The sequence below is a fragment of the Bolinopsis microptera genome, chromosome 9, assembly GCF_026151205.1.
Source record: "Bolinopsis microptera isolate Bmic1 chromosome 9, MBARI_Bmic_1.0, whole genome shotgun sequence".
Classification (NCBI taxonomy): Eukaryota; Metazoa; Ctenophora; class Tentaculata; order Lobata; family Bolinopsidae; genus Bolinopsis; species Bolinopsis microptera.
Window position 1 is genome coordinate 14,358,976 of NC_087080.1, and position 24,314 is coordinate 14,383,289.

At 38.5% G+C, this 24,314-nt stretch overlaps 1 protein-coding gene across 2 annotated transcripts in view; it reads right to left on the reverse strand.

The window, feature by feature from the left end:
- Window positions 1–20,395, reverse strand: part of LOC134821189 (phospholipid-transporting ATPase ABCA3-like) — a 40,174-nt gene extending 19,779 nt beyond the window's left edge. Inside the window, exons 1-21 of one of the 2 annotated variants that reach the window (XM_063831870.1) lie at window positions 20,159–20,389; window positions 19,763–20,011; window positions 19,389–19,519; window positions 18,876–19,016; window positions 18,528–18,695; window positions 17,699–17,858; window positions 17,379–17,506; window positions 17,192–17,272; window positions 15,823–15,962; window positions 15,092–15,207; window positions 10,145–10,162; window positions 9,052–9,285; window positions 8,750–8,910; window positions 8,189–8,282; window positions 7,871–7,951; window positions 7,309–7,442; window positions 4,313–4,448; window positions 3,458–3,612; window positions 3,105–3,297; window positions 2,728–2,882; window positions 485–586 (exon numbers count right to left, since the gene is read on the reverse strand). In XM_063831870.1, coding sequence (XP_063687940.1) covers window positions 485–586; window positions 2,728–2,882; window positions 3,105–3,297; window positions 3,458–3,612; window positions 4,313–4,448; window positions 7,309–7,442; window positions 7,871–7,951; window positions 8,189–8,282; window positions 8,750–8,910; window positions 9,052–9,285; window positions 10,145–10,162; window positions 15,092–15,207; window positions 15,823–15,962; window positions 17,192–17,272; window positions 17,379–17,506; window positions 17,699–17,858; window positions 18,528–18,695; window positions 18,876–19,016; window positions 19,389–19,519; window positions 19,763–20,011; window positions 20,159–20,318 — 2,937 coding nt within the window. In that variant the 5' untranslated portion in view covers window positions 20,319–20,389. Of the gene's footprint in view, window positions 1–484; window positions 587–2,727; window positions 2,883–3,104; window positions 3,298–3,457; window positions 3,613–4,312; window positions 4,449–7,308; window positions 7,443–7,870; window positions 7,952–8,188; window positions 8,283–8,749; window positions 8,911–9,051; window positions 9,286–10,144; window positions 10,163–15,091; window positions 15,208–15,822; window positions 15,963–17,191; window positions 17,273–17,378; window positions 17,507–17,698; window positions 17,859–18,527; window positions 18,696–18,875; window positions 19,017–19,388; window positions 19,520–19,762; window positions 20,012–20,158 lie in introns of both variants that reach the window. The other variant, XM_063831871.1, reaches the window with a different exon arrangement.
- Between the last annotated feature and the right edge of the window lie 3,919 nt (window positions 20,396–24,314).

Genomic DNA, 24,314 nt, shown 5'->3' on the forward strand with positions numbered 1-24,314 from the left:
ACATTTTATCAGAGAGAAGTGTCTTCATTACAATAGTCTACATCGGAAGTAAGCAAGTAGTTAAACTTTAAAGTATTAACTATTAAGCACAGTGTTAAACACTATTACTATTAGTGATAAGTAGTGCATTAGTGATGCAATATCAGGAGCAGGAGAGTTGTTCATGAGTTATACACCCCCGGCAATATATTAGTGAGTTGGTTTAACTTTGGTAATCACGAGGAATGTATTCTACATGATAAAGGTACCTGGTAATGTAATCTGATCTAGTAGTGTGTATTAGGGTATTAGGTGCTTACTTGACAAACTTGACCCAGACCAGTGTACCAAAAGCTGGTCCCCAAACAAACAAACAAACTTCTTTAAAGAAGGTAGAAAATAAAGTATAAAGAGCGAAGAAAGGTCTGTGAGTATATGAGATTATAATTAATAAGTTAATACATATTTAATTAATAGGCTAATTACTAATGGATCAACTATAAACCTTGTCGTAAGCTGGACTACTGAGAGCGGGCTGGTAGATTATCTTGCTGCTGTCAAACATGTTATCTTTCATCAGAACTGTCAGGTCACGTGGTGGGGCTGCCTGAAATAGTTACCATAGTTACCAAATAGTTACCATAGTTACCAAGTAGTTACCATAGTTACCAAATAGTTACCATAGTTACCAAATAGTTACCAACTAGTTACTATAGTTACCAAGTAGTTACCATAGTTACCAAGTAGTTACCATAGTTACCAAATAGTTACCATAGTTACCAATAGTTACCATAGTTACCATAGTTACCAAGTAGTTACCATAGTTACCAAGTAGTTACCATAGTTACCAAGTAGTTACCATAGTTACCAAGTAGTTACCATAGTTACCAAGTAGTTAACATAGTTACCAAGTTACCAAGTTATCATAGTTATCGGACTTGTAATATTTTCACAATGAGCATCCAATTTGGGACACACATAATTCTTTGATCTGGTTCTGACATCTCAACGTATCTAGACAGTGGACAGTATATTTATTATTTTAGCGACCGTAGCAGTACAGGTACAATTATCTTCTCATTTGGTTGTCCTGTGTTTGTGGTGATTTCTGTGTTTGTCAGGAGCGTAATAAGATAATATCAAACTCATTCTACTCTCTTTTCTATATCCCGTAACAATTTCCGGGTTGGTAAACATGTCATAACATGAGTTTACTCTTTATAACTTGTACTTAACAACCAAGGTAGTGTGGTATTAGGTAGTGTGGTATTATAACTATTCTAGTATGACGTGTCTACCTGAGCAAGCAGACGAATACAGTAGTGAATAACAATATTCACTGTAACTTACAATTACAGATGACAGCTAACTACTATTGATACTTAGTGCTAAGGAGGGTTAACACGCGGTATTGAGGATTATTATTCTTATTTAATGGAATTAGTCAATGTAATATATTAACTAATTCACTAATTCAGTTATGCGAGTATAATGTTATCTAGGGTAATATCCTTATCTCAGAGGGCCCCTTCTGCACACCGTACAGACGACTATAAAGGTGTTGAAGTCTGCAGATAAAACTTAAACCCGTATTATAACAGACAGACGTGAGTTTGTGGCTACTGACTCACGCTTAACAAAAGACACGGATCTACGTTTTGCCTCTCAATTCCAACTGCTGTTAAAGAAATGTGTGTAACTTGTTAACCCTTCAAGTCCTATAGTTCTGAATCATGGAGTGTAACAATCATCTGCTATGATTTAAACATATTCTCAGTCCTCTATCAGAGATGGTACTGTTTGGTTTATGACGGGTTTACTACTACTACAGCTTCAATCTAGTGTTATCACCAGTATAGATTGTAGTATGCTAACAAGTATTACCATAACTTACTGCAGTATCTAGCAGTGTAACCAGCAACCGTGTAACTTCTAAACTACAACATGTTTAGAATCATCACGTGATACACATCTTGACCAGGTTAAGAATTTAATATACATACTGTCACGAGAAGGAAGAATGTGAAGACAGGAAGATTGTGAGGATAGTAAGATTGTGAAGACAGGAAGATTGTGAGGACAGGAAGATTGTCAAGGATAGTAAGGGAGTTAATCACAGGTGTTTTTGTCAACGCCCGCTATCTACAGCAGTCACACACTACAGACTCTCCCCCTGAAGAAACACGACACTTCCAGTCAGATAGGACGTGTGTGCATGTAGTGACGACAATAAGATAAGAGAATGTGTGGAGACAGCAACATGTCAGCTCTATATCACACCAGGACAGGCTCTATATCACACCAGGACATGCTCTTTGTCAGCAGGGAGAGGGTGTGGACTGTGGAGGGAGATGTAACAGCTGTACTAACTCTCTGCGATGAAGCGGTAAAATGCAGCTAAGACACACCCCCCCGGCACACCCCCCCCCCCCCCCCCGGCCCCCACACCGTCCCCCCTGTGTTTGTGTTATCTGTCTGTTTAGTGGGTTAGCTGGTCGTGGTGGTATCGTTTTCTGTCAACGTTAGTTTGAGGGAACTCTAGGTGGGGACCCCCGCTCATTGTATCAGTCAGCCAAAACTATAACTTTTAATATAATGTCCATACTCCATAATAAATAATTTCAACTCAAAAGCAGGATTTTTCTTCGTAACAACTATAAATTTCCACCTAAGCTGATAACTAACCTGACAATAACAAATACATTACTCTAACAGTAATTCCTAAGAAAGGTTTCAGAAGGTACTCACAGTCATTGAAGGGAAGTTCTTGATAACGATAAGAGGGATCATAGTGAAGAGTACAGGCATCAGGAGCTGCATCAGCAGTGTCTTTATGTTACGGAAGGAGTAGTAGTACCGCTTAACTACCATAGCCCACATCTGCTGTAGTGTTAGTTTGCTACCTGGGGGGAGGCAGCTGGTGAAGAGTCAGATAGTTGGGGGATTTCTACAATGAGTTATGATAAGAAACCTACTTAATCTCGGCGAACTTTATGATAAGGTAGTAAACTGAATCTAGATGTTGTAGTTAAGTTCGTGGAATTATATTGAACATTATTTTCACTCAAACGAAACACAGATCTAACAATATAATACTCCAATAACCCCAATAACACCCAACTCACCCTTATTAAAGTGGTCTCGTATCTGTACAGCCCGGCTCCTCCCGCTCCTATCCCTGTCCACCTCCCCCTCGTGGGACGTCTCCCCGCGCAGCAAGTCTGACACGTTCTGTCGCGCGCGCGTGAAGATCTCGTTAGCAAGCTTGTTGGGACTGGCTGTGTCGTCTCTTCCCAGCTCCTCTACTCGCATGAACACCTGTAATGTGGGTTTTTTAATTAGTATGAGGTGTGTATCGAGAATACACACAAATACAGCGGACCAATGGTTAAGTAACTTATACTCTTATACATCAGCTTCCACTTCCACATCTGTTCATCAAGTATCTGAGAACAAACAAAAGTACAAACAAACAAACCTCCTCTAGTGTAGTTAGAGACAGCCCGTAGGTGTCTACTCCCAAATGGTGCTGCTCCCGCTCCAGGTCGGTAAAGAACCGCTCAAAGTTACACACTTGATCTTCAGGGAGTAGGAAGGAGATCTCCGAGGCAACATTACCTTCTATTTTAGATCCTGCGGAAAAGTAACGGTATTATTAATGTATCCTCATTCCTGGTGTGTATATAAATAATTAATTATGTAATGTATACTATATGTACAGTGTACACTGTACAATTGTGGGTGAGAACGTGACGAAGAGAGGTTTTGTATTTAATGTAGTTTGAGGAGTCCTCACTCCCCTCACATCCTACAATGGCGTTTCTCTTGTCGCTAAGATGAAGGAATATAATATTGAAGGTAAAGAATTATTATGATGATGATGAGTGATGACGCGCAGTACGGATGTGAAGTATCTATTTGCTGTCCGTTCCCAGCGATCTCATGACTCTACTTAAGCTTACATTGAACACGGTATTGACTTTGTAAAATATGAGATCTGAGGGAAAAATAACGGTGAGTAAAACTATGAGTTGGTGGTAAAATTTATAACATCATCGCTAATCTTATACTGTTAGTGCTAATACCTGGAGTCTATAGCAGGGTGTCAGATTGTTGGCATGTTTGGAATTTTATGTGTATTTCGTGATGAAATCAATATTTTGCAACGGGTCATAACTTTACTTCTGATTATATATTGTGTATCATCTATTGCTGGCAAACAGCTGGTATCTTCAGTTTACTGAAGGTCTAGGTTCTAGAGTTATAATAACCTGCTATCTAGATATCAATTACATTACCAGACTATCAGTTACATTACCAGACTATCAGTTACCTGGTATGTAAGTTGTAACGAAGTTGTTCATCGCCTCAGTGTTGAAGACCTCCTCATTCTTCACGATGGTCATGTGGTAACCAATTCCAAACTGCTTCTTTAGGAACATGGAAGATCCGACACAGCATAGATTACCCTGATTGGGGGATTGTATGAGTGATTATACAGACTCTTGAAGTAACCTGTCAACAGTCAGTTTGTGGACTCCAAATTATTGCTGATTCCTTATGTTATTGTTTTGAAGTATTTAATTACATTATTATGATTAAAGGAAGACAAATTTTCCTGATATTATTGTTTTGAAGTATTATGTTTTTCTTTCTTTTTTTGAACTATCAGTGGTCAAAAATTCTATCCCGTGCACTTACGACCACTTATCTTGATTAATTATTATCTTATCTTGATTATCTCGGACATTTATATAAATTGTTACATACAACGTTTTTCGGATCATGATTGTAGGTGACGACTGCATAACGCGACGGCGACAGAGCTAAACCATATCATATAATAATATGACCTTCTAATACAGGCAAATAAATATTCGTTATATAATGTTCAAAATAAAATTATCATAATTTAGTTTATAACATCATCTTCATATATGATTAACATATGAACAAACAAAATCCTAAACAAAATGAATAAAATAACTTACAATAAAACAGTGAACCTGTTGCCCAACAATGAACAAAAGTTTAAAATGCATTTAAATTCAATAAGCAACCCTGGTTAGAACAACAATATGGTATAGTCAACTGAAAATGGTACATTTGTTTCCTTTCTTTTATAATCCCATCATTATGTGCTTGAAGTGCACTGTATTTGAGGAGACTACCGCAGACCGCTTAGTTTACTCTCCCTACTACTCTCTCCTGTTACAATAGTTGAAATGTGGTTAGTTTCCCGTAACCACCAAGACTCAGCACCCATAGTCATTAATCGTCACCCATAAATAGGTTTAACAGGTTTCTTCGTTCAAGCGAAAAACTTTAGAGCGAAACAGTTTCCAGTAAGCAACAGAAACAGGAAGACGCAGAACACTATTTTGACCAGTTTATCGCACCCTCTGTCTTTATTTTGTTGGATATGATAAGTTTCAGTGGTAGATAACAAAGTAGATAAGGGAGCAGATAACACATTGTCGTATATTGTTATCGTAGCCATATCAATACTAATAATGTAACGGGTTACACTAGTCACTAAATAAGATGTTATAAACCAGTGACTGGTTAGCTTTGGCTTTTGTACGTGTTTTATTGCCAAGGAGAACAAAGTGATCTCGCTTACTGTAAGTTAATGCAATTTAACATTGTAACTGATAAACTGAAAGTTAATACAAATACGATCAATATTTAAAACAAATCGTAATTATATTAGAGTAATCATAATAATATAATATAATATAATAAGAGTACAAAGCGGTGAAACTACATTTGAGTTTCACCGTACATTTGAGAAACCAAGTCGAACAAAATAAAATTGAAAACGGCTCACTAATAATAGAATAAAATAATTGTTTTCTTGGGTAATTATCTATTGATCCCGTTTCTATTGATCCCGTTTGGTGTCGCACCAACGGGATCAATAGAAATTTCCCAAGAAAACATTTCAACTATGCAACTCATAATAATATTCCAATCAGGGTTTTACAACAAAATAATTGTACGTTCATGATTATTGCATTATTTGTGCATGTGTTTTATTGTGACAAAACACATGCACAAAACACATACACAAAACATATTGCACGTTGACTCAAGTTAAAAAGATAAAGGAAGTGCCAGGTATTGAGCCGGTAATGTTCACAGTTAATGATTAAATAAACTATTGACGGGTCGGATAGATAGATCTCCGTAATCGTAAATTAAATAAAAATGTAACTATCCCCATACCAAACTAAACGAGTAATATTAACGGGCTATATTAACGTTGTAATATGATCATAATATTAAAGTATAAAACTGTGAAACCTACATAATAATAATATTGAGAAACCAGTTCCTATAACAATAAAGCTGTAAAGGGCACTATTTGCTGCACTAATGATAAAGAGAATAATTCTACATTCATAATTACTACAAAAAGGGACACGTGTGCACAATGACTAAAGTTAAAAAGATTACCAGAACAGATAAAGGTCAAGCCAGGAGGTCTTACACTTCTCAAAAACAAAAGAGGGTGAATCTTGGCAAATGGATAATTTGTCAAGCCGGATCGCAATTCCTCAACAGATTGAAATTGAGTCAATTTAGCCACTTTATGTTATGCACATGTTAGCTTATACACATTACTCACAATTTGATGAATCGAATAGTGTCTCAATTATACTCATTACCAGCTCAACTATCCCAGTCATCCTGCCCATATAATTGTAAATCCTTCTATGAGGGTAATGCTACATATTTATTTATATTTATATATTTATACATTTGTCACACGATACATTAACAAAGCGTGAAATAATGTAAACATTAAAAAATTCACGTAACTGTGCCTTAAGTGTACCTTACCTGTCCCTTACTTGTCCCTTAAGTGACAAGTGTGTGTGTGTGTGTGTGTGTGTGTGTGTGTGTGTGTGTTATCCGTGCCTTAAGTCAAAGTGTCACCGACAGAGTAAAGAATTGCCAACAAAACATTAAACTGACACATATAATGTGTCAATATGACACAACCAAACCGCAAACAGACGGCGCTATTTTGTTGACACCCAAAATGTGCGCGGAATTATTTAACTTCTACAGTTCTGCACGTATCAAGTAAAAACGCTATGGTCGTGTGTGCCTCTCTTCACTCTTGGATGCAAGCTTACGTCTATCGTTTATAAATACTTTCCGCTTAAAATTATTTATTGAAAATAGTGCTGGTACATTGTAAGAAATTTGATCGTGCGTAGTGTAACCACGGCGAAATTCTTGTCGTGATCTAGTTCATAATTTTTTGTAATTGACCTGATGATATAAATAATAAAATTAATTAATAAAAGTTTTTAAAACCTTGCCCATAATTCCTATCCGGTCCCCGAGCAGGTCCGCTTCGTCCATATGATGTGTGGTTAGAACTATTGTCTTGTCTTTCTTGTAGTTTAGTAGTAGGTCCCAGGTAGATCTACGAGCAGCCGGGTCCATACCTGTTAATTAAACAATTAACTAATTACTAATTACCTGTTAGTGTTAGTTACACAATTAACTAATAGTAATTACCTGTCAGTATTGGTTACACAATTACCTATGTAATTAACTAATCATCTTTACTAGAATCCAGTTTTACACTTTACAGCGATCAGACGATCCATTTGTAGTAGTGATCAAATAGTATCTCGACCCATGATTAACAACTTAGTTCCACTATAAAATATTTCACATTTTATAACAATGATATTGATTAACTAAAGTAATTGTATTCTAGATAAAGTACGTACCTGCAGTTGGTTCTAGAGAAAGTACGTACCTGCAGTTGGTTCTAGAGAAAGTACGTACCTGCAGTTGGTTAACTAATTAAGTAATTGTATTCTAGAGAAAGTACGTACCTGCAGTTGGTTCTAGAGAAAGTACGTACCTGCAGTTGGTTCGTCAAGGAATACTATCTTACTGTTCCCAATAAGAGCATTAGCGCAGGACAGTTTCCTCTTCATACCTCCTGTACAAGGTAAACAGTTAGAAACACTATCTAGTAATTTGTAGTAAGTAGTGACTGGTACTGACTACTGTACTGTAGTATACTTACAATATCTTCTCAGGAGGATGGAATATTCCCATTGTTTGGTAAATATTCAGATTTATTTGTTGGCTATATCACCTCAAAATTGGCGAAGATGAAATAAAGTTGTTGGTTATTAGTACAGGTCAGAAGCCTTAAAGTATTCCTCAATCTCACCTGACAGTTTCTTAGAGACGACATGCCGCTTATCCTCTAGACCCAGAGCCTGAATCATCTGTTCTACTTCGTATCTTATAGCACTGTCCATACCCTGGTATTAAATAACATTAAATAAGTTAATACAGATAAGAGGCACAACTCAGTGAACTGGTAACTTACACACCGGATTATTAAAACGCCAAAATCTAGACAACTTGCCAGCCCTAAAAACAGCTGATATTGCGCTAGTGACTGAATCACATGTTGATCATGAATGTGATACCTTGTAATGTAATATGTGATACCTTGTAATGTAATATGTGATACCTTGTAATGTAATATGATACCTTGTAATGTAATGCAATACCTTGTAATGTAATATGATACCTTGTAATGTAATATGATACCTTGTAATGTAATGTGATACCTTGTAATGTAATGCAATACCTTGTAATGTAATATGATACCTTGTAATGTAATATGATACCTTGTAATATGTGATACCTTGTAATGTAATATGATACCTTGTAATGTAATATGATACCTTGTAATGTGATACCTTGTAATGTAATGTGATACCTTGAGAAAGCAGAAGAAGATGAGATGGTCCTCCACAGTCAGCTCATCAAACAGCACGTTATACTGAGGACAGTACCCTATCTGTCTCCTGACGGCAGCTAGGCTGGTTCTTATATCCCGCCCCATTATGTACGCTGTACCTTTACTTGGAGGGTACAGTCCTGGAACATTTAACTTCGTTTACAATCTTAGAAGGAAAAAATCGTTTAATTTTACCACATATTTCTTGTTGTCAGGTATAAAGAAGAGGGCAAATAGATACAATGCCGCCTGGTAACTAGACAGCTGTTTAACACACTAACCAGTAAGCATAGAAATAGTAGTAGTTTTGCCGGCTCCATTGTGTCCTAACAGAGCGAATATCTGCCCCTTATACAGCTGCAGATTGAGGTTATCCACAGCTTTAACACTACTGTTAGGGTACTGTTTAGTCAGGTTCTGTATATCTACTATCGGGTCCATGCTGGGTGCTACTGTCTCGTAGTAAGCGTTACGCTGGATAGCACTGGAGTTGGTTACCAGGGGGGTCGTCTCGTCTGAAATATATTCTTATTACTTCCAATACTTCGCCCAGTGTCTTACAATGCTCCTACTTATGATATCAGAACACAATGTTGTGAGGAGGTTTGAAATTAGAATTATAGAGTGCTTCAATTGAGAGAAAAAAGCTACAAAATTTGTCTTCATTTTGTGCTGTGATGCTTTTTGTACTCCAAGGAAGCTTTGATAACACTGAAAACCCAAAACAGAATGAAACCTTAAGTTGCCCACACAATCCAGCTAAAATAAAAGCGCAACATTTTCACATAATATTTTCAGAATATATCATATAACATTCAGCAATCCCAATTCCCGCATGAAATGAACCAGGAATGGATATGAATTGTTTTCTTGAGCTCTTCTTCAGAAATTTCCAGAGGAGCTTCACCAGTTGTTCCACATTGGATCAGCCAGATAACCAGCGCAGGAATTCAGGATATTCTTGATATACGAGATCACGTGATCTACTAATAACAAGATTCTCTACACAAGATAGCACTAATAGACATGACGTATCTACGTGTGTGTACAGGAACAAAGCGAACTCTACAGGCAGGAACATTCCTGACTGCTGAGGAACAACTGCAGATATTTCTAACTCATTTTACAGCGCTTTTTGGCATTCATAGCAAACGTTGTGCAGTTATAAAGCCATGTAGAATGAGCATTATAATAGAGAGTGTGCTTTAAAACACAATCCACCATACAACAACAGCTCTCAAATCTGCCGGAATATCTGCCGGAATATCTGCCGGACAGACTACATTTCTGACCGGAAATCCGGCACAAATATTCAAATTGAGAAGAGTGCCGGTTAATTTCAAACCCAATCAGCAACGTTAGTGCTAGACTTACAAGTTAACTTCCGTACAGCTGATAGGGAGATTAATGTTAGAGAAAAGAAGATAAAAAGTTTAGCGATTAAAATACTTGCACATATTTACTATATTATATGAGATCAAGATAATTATAAAAGTTTAGCGAACCGTGTAAAAAACGGTAATAATATATTCAGAGATAGCTTAGCAGCTCTGTTTACTTTCACAAACATGTATAATATAGTACAGTATATTATGTCACTAATAATTTAGCTAGAGCTTAACTAATTTTAATATTTGGTGACATTTACCATAATTAACCATTTTAGTCTTAATATAATAAACAAAGATCTCGTCAAATTGAAACGACGAGCAGTATAAAGGTGTTTACTGTCCTTCACCCATGTTTAATAAGCCGTATGATGTACAGAAAGTTAACTTTCAACCAGTTAATAGTTTCAACCAGTGCCAAAGTGTAAAAGGTTTTCTTTATTCGAAGCCGGGTCTTTCTGTCTTTACTTCTCTTGTTTTCAGTTACTATTATTATTTCTCCGTTTTCAGTACTACTCTTATTGTTTCTCCATCACTTTAGACAATCTTCCTTTGTATTGAGTGTGACGTGAAGAATATCTGGTTCTTTTGCGATAGTCAAAACGCGACAACTAGCGCTGGATGGCGACAACTAGCGCTATCCAGCGCTAGTTGTCGCCATCCAGCGCTAGTTGTCGCTATCCAGCGCTGGATAACGCTGGCCAGCGCAAAATATATATGTTCGATAATTGTCGCTATCCAGCGCTAGTTGTCGCCATCCAGCGCTAGTTGTCGCCATCCAGCGCTAGTTGTCGCTATCCAGCGCTAGTTGTCGCTGGCTATGCGACACTGTCGCACGCGATAGTTTGCGATGGCCAGCGCAACTGGCCATCGCAGAAAACAGTTCGATAACTAGCGCTGGATGGCGACAACTAGCGCTGGATAGCGACAACTAGCGCTGGCCAGCGCTGGCCAGCGATAAGCGATAGCCAGCGCTGGCCAGCGCTGGCCATCGATATCCAGCGCAAAATTTTTGCGCTATTACTCGTCAGCTAGCGCTAACCAGCGCTGGCCAGCGCTAGCCAGCGCTAACCAGCGCTAGCCAGCGCTAACCAGCGCTAGCCAGCGCTAACCAGCGCTAGCCAGCGCTAACCAGCGCTAGCCAGCGCTGGCCAGCGCTAGCTGACGAGTAATATCGCAACTATATTGCGCTGGCCAGCGCTGGCTGACGAGTAATACTAATATCGAGCGTGCTAAATCACTCTACAGTCGATCTTCGAGATTGTTCTAAAAGGGCCCCCGATGGTTGTGTCCAACTTCAATCGATGTATTTTCGGACGCTAATTCCGAATCAACCCCCATGGGCCCATGACATAGGGTTAAAATGCTCTCCTGACGAGATATTGACATACGTTGCATGCCACTTTTCGCGCGCGAAGCGCGCGCCGCCGAAGGATACGAAACATGTATCAAACGAGATATTGGCGAAAAACTGTACATGTATCGATCACGTGATATGACCGTATTATATAAGGAAGTTAGTCTAATTTCTCGTTATTGTTAGGGTTTCAGCATATGTTTTTGTTAAGGATTGGGTTAGGGTTAGGGTTGGGATCAGATTAGACTTAGAGGGTTGGGGTTTCGAAAAGTCGTTCAGAACCAGCTAGAGTCAGAGAATGGATTAAAAAAGGCACGTGACAGTCAAGTGTAAAGTGATTAATCATCATCCGAGTAATATCGCAAGTATATGATTTTGATACATTGCGCTGGCTAGCGCTGGTTACCGCTGGCTAGCGCTGGCTAACGCTGGCTAACGCTGGCTAACGCTGGCTAGCGCTGGATAGCGACAACTAGCGCTGGCCAGCGCTGGCTAGCGCTGGATAGCGACAACTAGCGCTGGCCAGCGCTGGCTAGCGCTGGATAGCGACAACTAGCGCTGGCTAGCGCTGGCCAGCGCTAGCTGACGAGTAATAGCGCAAAAATTTTGCGCTGGATATCGATGGCCAGCGCTGGCCAGCGCTGGCTATCGCTTAGCGCTGGCCAGCGCTAGTTGTCGCTATCCAGCGCTAGTTGTCGCCATCCAGCGCTAGTTATCGAACTGTTTTCTGCGATGGCCAGTTGCGCTGGCCATCGCAAACTATCGCGTGCGACAGTGTCGCATAGCCAGCGACAACTAGCGCTGGATAGCGACAACTAGCGCTGGATGGCGACAACTAGCGCTGGATGGCGACAACTAGCGCTGGATAGCGACAATTATCGAACATATATATTTTGCGCTGGCCAGCGTTATCCAGCGCTGGATAGCGACAACTAGCGCTGGATGGCGACAACTAGCGCTGGATAGCGCTAGTTGTCGCCATCCAGCGCTAGTTGTCGCGTTTTGACTATCGCAAAAGAACCGAATATCTTTACAATTTTAAGGCTCATAACATTTACATACAAGAAGAATTGTAGAGTGGTGCGATCTAGTGATAGTCAAGAAGGTAAAGTCACGTGCTAAGGAGGTCACGTGCTAAGGAGGTCACGTTCTAATATTAATAATAATAAGGTGACGTGCACAAGAATTCAGCATTACAACATGGCAAGTTAACATTTCCCGGCATTTTACAAAACATTTCATTGCATTACTACACATAATATGCTAAACATGCGAGCAGGCCTACGTTCAAGTGGGGTTGCCTCCTGGTCACGTGATAAGAGAGGTGACCTCACTTCATCTGAGTCTAAAGACTCTTCATCAGTAGTGCAATAAGAGGGACCTGCGTTATCTCTCCATGTCAGCCTCTTCCACAGACCTCTCACACTATCTCTCCATGTCAGCCTCTTCCGCAGAACCCCCACACCATCTGATCCTGCAGGGTACGATCTAATGCCCGTTTTTTAACAGTTTCAGAGGAACAGAATTAATTGATGTCGTCAACAACATGAACAATATTGTTCGCTGAAATTCTCGAGCTCCTCTAAAAATCTTGTCTGAACACTGAACAGTCTAGTAAACTTCACCACGAGTGGTTTTTTAACGCTAAATCCTTAGCTGATTCTAATGACAAATTTCGAGTCACCACCATATCCAGCATATTATATGGTGAACAACTCAGACATTTCCACATAGTATAGTATAGTACGTACTTTAGAATATTAACAGTGAGTACTCTCAACAAATACCTTTAGTCCCCAGACCACCACTACAAATGAAGGAACTATTTATTGAGTGATAAATAACACAGTGTAACAGTGTAACAGTGAAACAGTGTAACAGTGTAACAGTGTAACAGTGTAACAGTGTAACAGAGTAACAGGGACACAGTGTAACAGTGTAACAGTGTTACAGTGTAACATTGTAACAGGGACAGAGTGTAACAGTGTATCAGTGTAACAGGGACACAGTGTGACAGTGTAACAGTGAAACAGTGTAACAGTGTAACAGTGTAACAGTGTAACAGAGTAACAGTGTAACAGGGACACAGTGTAACAGTGTTACAGTGTAACATTGTAATAGTGTAACAGTGTAACAGTGTAACAGTGTAACAGTGTAACAGTGTAACAGTGTAACAGAGTAACAGGGACACAGTGTAACAGTGTAACAGTGTTACAGTGTAACATTGTAACAGGGACAGAGTGTAACAGTGTATCAGTGTAACAGGGACACAGTGTAACAGTGTAACAGTGAAACAGTGTAACAGAGTAACAGTGTAACAGGGACACAGTGTAACAGTGTTACAGTGTAACATTGTAATAGTGTAACAGTGTAACAGTGTAACAGTGTAACAGTGTAACAGGGACACAGTGTAACAGTGTAACAGTGTAACAGTGTAACAGTGTAATAGTGTAACAGTGTAACAGTGTAACAGTGTAATAGTGTAACAGTGTAACCGTGTAACAGTGTAACAGTGTAACAGTGTAACAGTGTAACAGTGTAACAGGGACACAGTGTAACAGTGTAACAGTGTAACAGTGTAACAGTGTAACAGGGACACAGTGTAACAGTGAAACAGTGTAACAGGGACACAGTGTAACAGTGTAACAGGGACACGGTGTAACAGTGTAACAGTGAAACAGTGTAACAGTGTAACAGTGTAACAGTGTAATAGTGTAACAGTGTAACAGTGTAACAGTGTAACAGTGTAACAGGGACACAGTGTAACAGTGTAACAGTGTAACAGTGTAACAGTGTAACAGTGTAACAGGGACACAGTGTAACAGGGACACAGTGTAACAGTGAAACAGTGTAACAGTGTAACAGTGTAATAGTGTAACAGTGTAACAGTGTAACAGTGTAACAGTGTAACAGGGACACAGTGTAACAGTGTAACAGTGTAACAGGGACAGAGTGTAACAGTGTAACAGTGTAAAAGCGTATAAGAACAGGCACCTGAGTAGGTGTAATACACTGATGTTCCAGTCAGTACTGCATAGTACTGTACTGTGCCAGTCTACTCCAGGTCATGTGACTGATCACTCGTACTGGTGTACAGTGATCAAGTGTGAGACTGCGTATCAGAGTATAGTAACATTGCAGTATAAATAATATCAGTCAGTGTGCAGATATTCAGTGCGAGACTTTGCTAGAATTCAGTCTATTTTTTGTGTCCCTTCAAGGCAAGTATTAAGTTAATAACTTATCTATTAAAACATGTTGGTAGATAACATGCATTCCCCTACTGAACTTACCGGAGAGTCATACCGTGATAAGGTTGTCATGACAAAGCAAGGTTGTCATGACAAAGCAAGGTTGTCATGACAAAGCAAGGTTGTCATGACAAAGCAAGGTTGTCATGACAAAGCAAGGTTGTCATGACAAAGCAAGGTTGTCATGACAAAGCAAGGTTGTCATGACAAAGCAAGGTTGTCATGACAAAGCAAAGTTGTCATGACAAAGCAAGGTTGTCATGACAAAGCAAGGTTGTCATGACAAAGCAAGGTTGTCATGACAATAACAACTAAAAGTACTTACTGATGATCATGTCTGCAAACTGCTCGCTCTGACAGAAGCCCCAATAAGAGGGAGTGAAAGGGAAGTACCACTTCTTAGGTACTCCAAACTCCCCTGGAAACACTGCTTCTATGTACCTGATATAATGTGTTATTATATTGTGCTCTGTGAGCGGACAGGTAAAAGTTCTTGTGTTGGCAACATGTGACCAACAAGAACCCTAATATTCCCTCCCCCCCTCGGCCCCTTACTAACCCCCCTACTAACCAGGCTAGCAGTATGTAGAGGAATGTGTCGAATATAAGAACCCCCCCCTTACTAACCCCCTACTAACCAGGCTAGCAGTATGTAGAGGAATGTGTCGAATATAAGAACCCCCCCTTACTAACCCCCTACTAACCAGGCTAGCAGTATGTAGAGGAATGTGTCGAATATAAGAACCCCCCCCCCTTACTAACCCCCTACTAACCAGGCTAGCAGTATGTAGAGGAAGGTGTCGAATATAAGAACCCCCCCCCCCCTTACTAACCCCCCTACTAACCAGGCTAGCAGTATGTAGAGGAATGTGTCGAATATAAGAACCCCCCCCCCTTACTAACCCCCTACTAACCAGGCTAGCAGTATGTAGAGGAAGGTGTCGAATATAAGAACCCCCCCCCCTTACTAACCCCCCTACTAACCAGGCTAGCAGTATATAGAGGAATGTGTCGAATACAAGAACCCCCCCCCCCCCTTACCAACCCCCTACTAACCAGGCTAGCAGTATGTAGAGGAATGTGTCGAATACGAGGACCAGTACTATACTCCCAAAAGGTAAGTCTCCAGTGTTAGTGTCTGTGAGGAAGTCAGCCCACTGGACCCCTATCTCCGCTGCTTCGTGTTCTGCTAGTACCTGTAATGGTATTGTAGTGGTATTGTAGTGGTATTGTAGTGGTATTGTAGTGGTATTGTAGTGGTATTTTAGTGGTATTGTAGTGGTATTGTAGTGGTATTGTAGTGGTATTGTAGTGGTATTGTAGTGGTATTGTAGTGGTATTGTAGTGGTATTGTAGTGATATTGTAGTGGTATTGTAGTGGTATTGTAGTGGTATTGTAGTGGTATTGTAGTGGTATTGTAGTGATATTGTAGTGGTATTGTAGTGGTATTGTAGTGGTATTGTAGTGGTATTGTAGTGGTATTGTAGTGGTATTGTAGCGGTATTGTAGTGGTATTGTAGTGGTATTGTAGTGGTATTGTAGTGGTATTGAAGTGGTATTGTATTGGTATTGTAGTGGTATTGTAGTGGTATTGTAGTGGTAATTTAGTGATATTGTAGTGGTATTGTAGTGGTATTGTAGTGGTATTGTAGTGGTATTGTATTGGTATTGTATTGGTATTGTAGTGATATTGTAGTGGTATTGTAGTGGTATTGTAGTGGAATTGTAGTGGTATTGTAGTGGTATTGTAGTGGTATTGTAGCGGTATTGTAGTGGTATTGTAGTGGTATTGTAGTGGTATTGTAGTGGTATTGTAGTGGTGTTGTAGTGGTATTGTAGTGGTATTGCCTACTGTTCATCACATTTCTGCAATATTTGTATAAAAAGGAAATTAATGAAAGAAGTTCCTTGTTTCCTCACATCCCTTCTTTTTCTCTGTATAACCTTACTTAAAGCCATGACAAAAGATCCGATATAAAATATTATCAGCTATTTAATGTGGCCTCACGTGTGGGGCATGTGTTTTGGACAGTTTTGATTGGTTGCCGACAGATGTTTCCTCGCGATACACTCCCTCACAAATTTGGTAAATATTTTAATCGAGTAACTGCAACTTCTTAGCTACTCAACGTCAAAAGTTGAACTGAACTCAGGAATCAAGGATTTTGGTGCCATGTACAAACCATAAAAATGCATCAAAAAGTGGTGATTATTTAAATACAAGACATGCAAAGAAGATATACGTCCTATAACCGGTAACTTGATACAATAAGACACAACTTTATTTGAGTAGCTGCATTGTTATAACTATTCCCTAAAACTCAACCTTGCCACAGATTTTGTAGCTGAGCAGATTCTCAGATTTAATTATGTTGATACTTTGATAGGGTTGATAACTGCCGCTCTATGATAGAGAAATCTTACCTTGGAGCCGACACCCATAGCAGTATTAGAAAGCAGTGACACTCCTAACTTCTGAGAAACACTCATATTCTCGTAGAATTGCTGAAAAATAATAAATAATAATAATAAATCTTTAGAATACCATTAAAGATTGATACATTAGAATATAGAGCAATTGTAGAGATGGTAGATATCTAAAGTAGCTAACCTGTAAAAAGAAGTAGGGCGAATAGTTGAGGAACCAGAAGACACCAGCAGCGCCAGCAGCGACATTAGCGCGGGAAAACAGGGTGCAGATAAGAAAACTAAACGAGATACTGGCTATCGTGTATGCGACTGAGGGATTCAATCAATCACGTTTTATAACAAACTTATCAATTAAACAAATATGAAACCATTGAAATTATTTACACAAAACCATTTTGAATTACAATATGATATTACATCAAGGTGATTTTCAAGAAACGCTTCCTTCTTCGTTATTTTTTCTTACTTTAATAATATCACATCCATAGTTTGCCAACTCACGTAAGAATACGAAGAGGAGAGAAGGGTCACTGTAAAGATAGAGCCCATATCTGAGACAGATAGCTATAAGTATGACAGGTATTATCATGACCATCATTATCTCAATATACCAGCCCACTGCATGCACCCAGCCGGATAGACCCATTATCTTCATCGCTTCCTGATGGGTAGTTGGTAGATTACTCATTGATGTGTCAAAGTGCACTTAGAATTATAGTTTTAAGAGAACTTCTATGTGTATTTGATTCACACTTTTATAGTGCAATACTGTGAATTTCACAGTATTGCACTATGAAAGTCACTCTTATGGACACTGGACAGTTTGAGTTTTTCCACGTCGTCATTTTTACACAACTTAGTAACCAGAAGTAAAATGATCACCACTAATTTACAGCTGGCTGGAGTCTGCACAAAGTCTAAATATAACACATGAGCTGACCATATCCTGCTGTTAATAGAGCACACAACAGACTAAATATAGAGCACAATACACACACACACACACCATTAGGTAGACTTAATGAGCTAATCTGACGTCTAGTTACTTGTCTAGTAAAACCACTTTACTACAACTTTACTCTTTTTAGGGAGAGGTTTTGCTTAGTGCAGACAATATAGCATCTTAGACCACAGCTAACTAAGAAGGGGAAAAAATGCTCGGAAAATCTTGTAATCGACCTTAGGGAAGGGAAATTTTCTCAGTCTACAAGATGTCGCCATCAGATTAACCTATATCTATACAATTGAATCTGATTTAATTTAAAGAGGTTTTTGCGTACTAACCGAATTAAATGCTAAAATTGCATAATGATATTCTATCAATGTTTACCTTGATCCGTTTTTCCTTTTCAGTTACCACAGCTCTCACAACGTTTATGTTCATGGCCAGAAAAGCGATGAGGAGTAGGAAGGGAAGAGTATTTTCTATAACGTAGATAAAACCGTCCAGTTCGAACTTTGGGTAGGGCATCCTTTTCATAACCACTGGTTGTGGAAACTGAAGGGTGGTTTTAGACGATTATAAATGATCCCTTCAATTGATTACAAAATCTCAAACTGGATTATGCCCACGTAAATGGAATAAAGAGCTAAGAATATTGTCATTTAAGTGCACTCAAATTGGAAATCCATGCAATATTTTACTTTTAAATCAGTATAGCCAAGAACCATCACTCACCTTGCCAGTTTCGCTCATGATAATGGCCCTGTCTATTGCATGCTGCAATGCCAGGAACCCTTCTCTGAAGTAGCCTGGGTCTCCTCCAAAACTGTTGTTTATCTCTCGTGGTCCTATCACTTGGAACACTGGATACACCCACTGACAATAAATATGATTTGTTATCGAACTTTACACAAATCCAAAGTAGTTACTAAGAACATCCTAAAGACCTGATAAGTCTACTTAAAAGACTTGCAGAACTGAAAACTTACTATTAAATGCAAAAAATGGAACTTAAAACTGAAATATGATACTTAAAACTGATAAATATGATACATTTATACAATTCACTGTCAATACATTCACGCTATCAAGGTGTTCAAAACACTGTACATTTTAAGCTAATTAGTAAATCAAGACTCAAGAGTTTTTAATACTGTATACCATATTATGTTGTCAGTAACTGATTTTACTTGATCAAACTAGGTTACACATATAATCCAGGCTGAATTTACCAAATAACCAACTTACTCTGGTTCTCCAGTTTTTAACTTTTGGTTCAGAATGGTTCTTTAACCGAGGTACAGCATCTAGTCTGATCGAGTAGTGGATCTTGTTTTTGTTTGTTGTGTTAAACACTATCCCTCCCAGCCATGGTGATACTGAGAATAATGAAATTCAACAGCATTAGAAAAAAAAAGATACGTACAAAAAAAGATACGTACAAATATCAGGTATGAAAAAATTAAATGAAATATTGTGCCTGTAAACCACCCACATGGAAAGCATCTGACACAAGTGTCAGATACTCACCATGTCAGAGCGGTTTTAAATGGCGAGATGAAAATATTCAGCAGCAAAAAAATAGATAATCTCAAAAAGAAGAAAGTTCCATCCCAACTAACCTGAGTGAGGACTGCTCTTTGTGTTGTTCTGTAACCCCAAAAACGCGACCATTTTATCTTCGGTGGCAAACCCTTTAGTGTTGAGTCCATAGTAATTCTTGATGGCTGCCATGTATAGTCTAGTCATGTTGTTGTCAGGAGCAAAGCTGACATTTAGGTCACAATGCAATGTGGTGCAGGGAGGTATTAGGGGGAATAATGCTGGTGTAAACAGTGTGTAATCGCAATACCCTCCCATGTCCTTGTTTGCTGGGGGAATTATGGTTAGTCTATTTAACCTAAAATAATGAACCAATAATAAGATGACTGGATAAGAAACGATATTTAGAATTGTATCCATAGCAATAGCATATCAAGATATCAAGTCTAGTAACAGTTACGATTTGCCATACTTACTGGTACACTGCTCTTCTTTACTAATGTAATGACGTATTATCACAAGTATGACTACCATACATATTGGCAGCCCAATTTCAAATGCAGTTGCAAGTTTGTGCTTCTTCTGTATCTTGAGATTTTTCCATACCAAGAGTTTTAGTTGAGCTAATCTGTTCATATTGATGGTTTTTACGACTTTGCCAGTATGGCAACCTATAACAAATGCACTTCATTGATGAATTCCATTTGCTACCTTGGGAAAAAATTGTTACAGTATGTGTTAGAAATTTTTCATACCAATGAATACAGTAAACCATTTATAATAATAATAATTCTATACAGTTACATAATTGAAACAATTATGGCCCCATATTGTGGGCAGAGTATGTGTTTTTGTTGAAGTGTCCTGGTATAAACTTATCTGAGTGACTGCATTAAAATAATTTAAGGAGAGTTATCTTAAAACTTTAAGACGAAAGGGATAAATACTAGGACTTAAGTGAAACAAATTTTAGTGAAACAAATTTAAAATTTTATCCTTTATTTTACAATCATAATATAATAATATTTATAAGCCTCCGTTTTGAAAGTTTTAAATTTTGATATATTCACATTTCTATTTAAAATTCAATTTAATGTATAAATCAATAACTGGCCGCCAAAGCCGCGCATTCTTGAAAACAGAATTAAATTGTTTATGATTATACGACAAATAGAAATAAATTTAAAATATCCGTGGTTTTTTTAAAATAAATTATAATCTTACCTAAATCCAAAGCCAGCTTTGTAAAATTTACTATTAGATCATAATATATCGTCAATTCTAAATATTTACAATGCAACATTTCATTAATCTACATGCGTACTCCAGCCCCTGCACGCATCCGTTCTTATGCGGCGCGGCTCAAGCCGCGCACGCACGTATTATTTTATACTTTTTGCTTTCTAATAAATATCGTGTCAATGTGTACGTCTAAATGTTCATGTTTTGTTTTGTGTAAACAAAACAAAATGCAGCCACCTAATTTGTTGTTAAGCTTTCTCTTCTCCTACGATTGACTAGAGGAACCATCTTTGGCGAGTATTAGGAACTTAGACCATTACAAATACCTTGCTGTAAGTTTGCAAAGCTTTCAGATCGATTTTTTACCACTTGATGCAATGTTTTTAATAATTAAATATTTTAGTTTATAAATTTACATCAGATCGAACCTATATTTGATAATCAAACCTATATTTGATAATCAAACTATATTTGATAATCGAACCTATATTTGGTAGTTTAGTTTATGCGATAAATTGATATTGATATTAATATTATTGTTGAATGAAGTTAACTCCTGAGATAAATGTTATAACTTTTTTTTAAAGGGACTTGGAGTAAAAACGACCAAGTTCGCATAAATGCCTACCCAACCAAGAATTTAGGAGGCAAGGGTGGGTGCGTAAACTTTATGGTCTGCACTCTCCGATCCTGTATCACCCTGGATTCTTTTTGACGTATTTTTGTATTAGGTATATACCTTCTATCCATTCTCTTGCTACTCCAAGTCCCCTAAGTTATCTGGTAAAAATATCCTGCTAGTTATATATAAAATATATTTATGTTTGCTTTAATTGATACTAAATAAAATTGTTGTTTTCTTGAAATTGTTGTTTTCTTCTTGCAAGACATGTGGACTAAGTGGGTCGAGAGTACTTGACTTGAAAGTGGGTGTTGAGAATCCTCAACTATACTAAAGATAATGATGTTCAGAAGATGAGGCAGTAGAGTGAGTAGTAGAGGCTGAAGGAGAATAGATGTCACAAGGATATGACCACTATAGTAATCATCTTTATGATAGTTCATCAATGGCAATTTGTGCTAGAGAGCGGAAGGCAGTGCTGCTGTTATCACTATCATCTCATAAGATAGACCAGCATGGTTGGTCATTAGAGGAATGCTCCTGCAGGATTTCCCTGTAAGAGCAGCTGCACAGTGGACAGTAGAATAGTCGGTGGTAATTGGTGTCCAATACCTTATAATTTGGACACTGAGGGTCGCAGTTACTGGATTAAAAATTTACAACAATTCGAATAAACCATGAAGAAGGTTGATTGCATTGGTCATGTTTTCTTGAAAAAAATTGGTTGTTTTCTTGTTTATAAACTTAGATCCCATATTAAAGCATGAGTAACTAGTAGTGATGTACGATTTCTAGAAAGTTTAAATTAAATTTGGCGCTCACAGGTCCTCGTGATCATGTGATCGCCGCATAATGTTCTGTAAATGCGCAGGGCACCTTCAAGCTTAAATTATTCACCATACTGAGGCAGTCAACCAACGCGCGGCTTTATTTTTATGATATGATATGTTTTGATTGTTATTAATAAATACCAAAATTTAAATTTGTTTTACTAAAATTTGTTTTACTATTCACGTCTGATCAAAATCTCTGATGTTCAAAAAAGCTTGAAAAGGTTTTGTACCAGCTGCCACAACCTTTACATTGAAAAAAAAAAAAAAAAAAAAAAGGGGGGACCCCCAACCCATGTAGCTGAGACACCTCACAGCAAGTAGACCAAAGTGGCTCTTGCTTGTGAAAGGTGCGTCAACTACCCGCCGAAGCGGTGGGTTGGGAGTCCCCCCTGGGATCATTTCGTCCGTAAAATTATATACAACATAAAATAGTACAGTAAAATATCAAAATTTACATAAACAAATCTAGGAGACCTCAAAGCTCGTCTTCTGGGGGATGAGGTTGAAAGAGATGTCATGCAGTTCAAGATGCTGGGCCGTTGATCTTCCTCTGATTCCTCTTAGTGCAATGAGTGTACTTCTTAACAGATCAAATCTGAATCGTGTTCTGATATGATTTTTGACTTGGCTCTTGGCTTCTTTTTTATGGTCAGCTATCATCTCAGAGACACGATCTACAAATACAGTGCATAGGGGTCCCATACCTCCAGAGGTTGTGAAGACTAGAGGGACAAAGGATCCTTTCTCTGACTGAAGTACTCTCTCTTCATACAAATCTTTCTTTTCTTTCTCGTGATCTTTATAGATCTTATCTAGCGTCTTAAATGTGTTTGTGTCACAGTTAGGATGTGTGACCCTAATGTCAAAGAATGTTCTTTCAAAGGGTGCATACAATCCGACAGCTGCAACATCAAGACGGGCTTCATCTTGGGTGTTTGTCTTTCTTGAGAAGGAGCTTGGTTGGACTGTCAGGAGTGCTGGTTCTATCCTTACATCTTTACACTTTGCTTCTCGGAGGAAGAAAGCAGCAGTATCTCTAATAGCGTTGTGGCGCATGCTAACGTATCCGCCTAGTTTACAGTCAAGGGCGTGGTAGATACTGTTAACATTTCCACAAGCACATTTAGAGGGCACTCCTTGGATCTTCCAACCATACCTTAAGCGTATGCTGTCTTGGAACTCCTGCCTGTTCAGAACATAGTTGAGGTCTTTCAGTGGTAGTGTCGAAAGCCATGTTGAGGCTCCCTTCTCTCTTGCTTGGTCTAAGTGGTTCTTTAGTTGATGATCTGATTCTTTGTGGAGCACCTTGAACCTTTGAGAGAGAAACTCCTCTTTCTGTTTCCTCAGTTCTTCTTTCTTTTCTTTTATCTTGCCCATGTCCAGCTTGGTGATATCCGGGTCTTGTTGGTTGATCAAACTCACGTGGTCTTTAGTTACCGCTACTGAGTAAGCATATTCACGGGATGTTATTCTGACAGGATTGATGATGCCTAGCCCGCCACAACGAACAGGAAGTTCGAGGACCTTTACATTGAAAAGGGCCAATACGAATCCCCCCATGTACCAAGAGAAGATCGATTGGTGCAATCAATGCATCTTCAGCAAAGGGTTTAAGCAAATCATGACCTGATTGAGCGTTTGCTCTACTCCTCAGTTAGAGACAAATTTAACTTACATCCACAACAACATCACTCACCTAGCTGGTGTGCTCTCCAATAAAACTCTAGACCCTACCAAATTTACAACTGCACATCAAGAGCAATTCATGCAATTTTCTCTATGAACAGAAAAATATATACATACAGCCGACTAAAATATTAGAGCACTGATTTCCATTTAAATACTGGCCAGTATGTTATGCTAGGAAACAAAGATACGAAATACACAATGGTAGTAATCCTGAAATAATTTATGTTAAAAAGAATTCCAATTCTC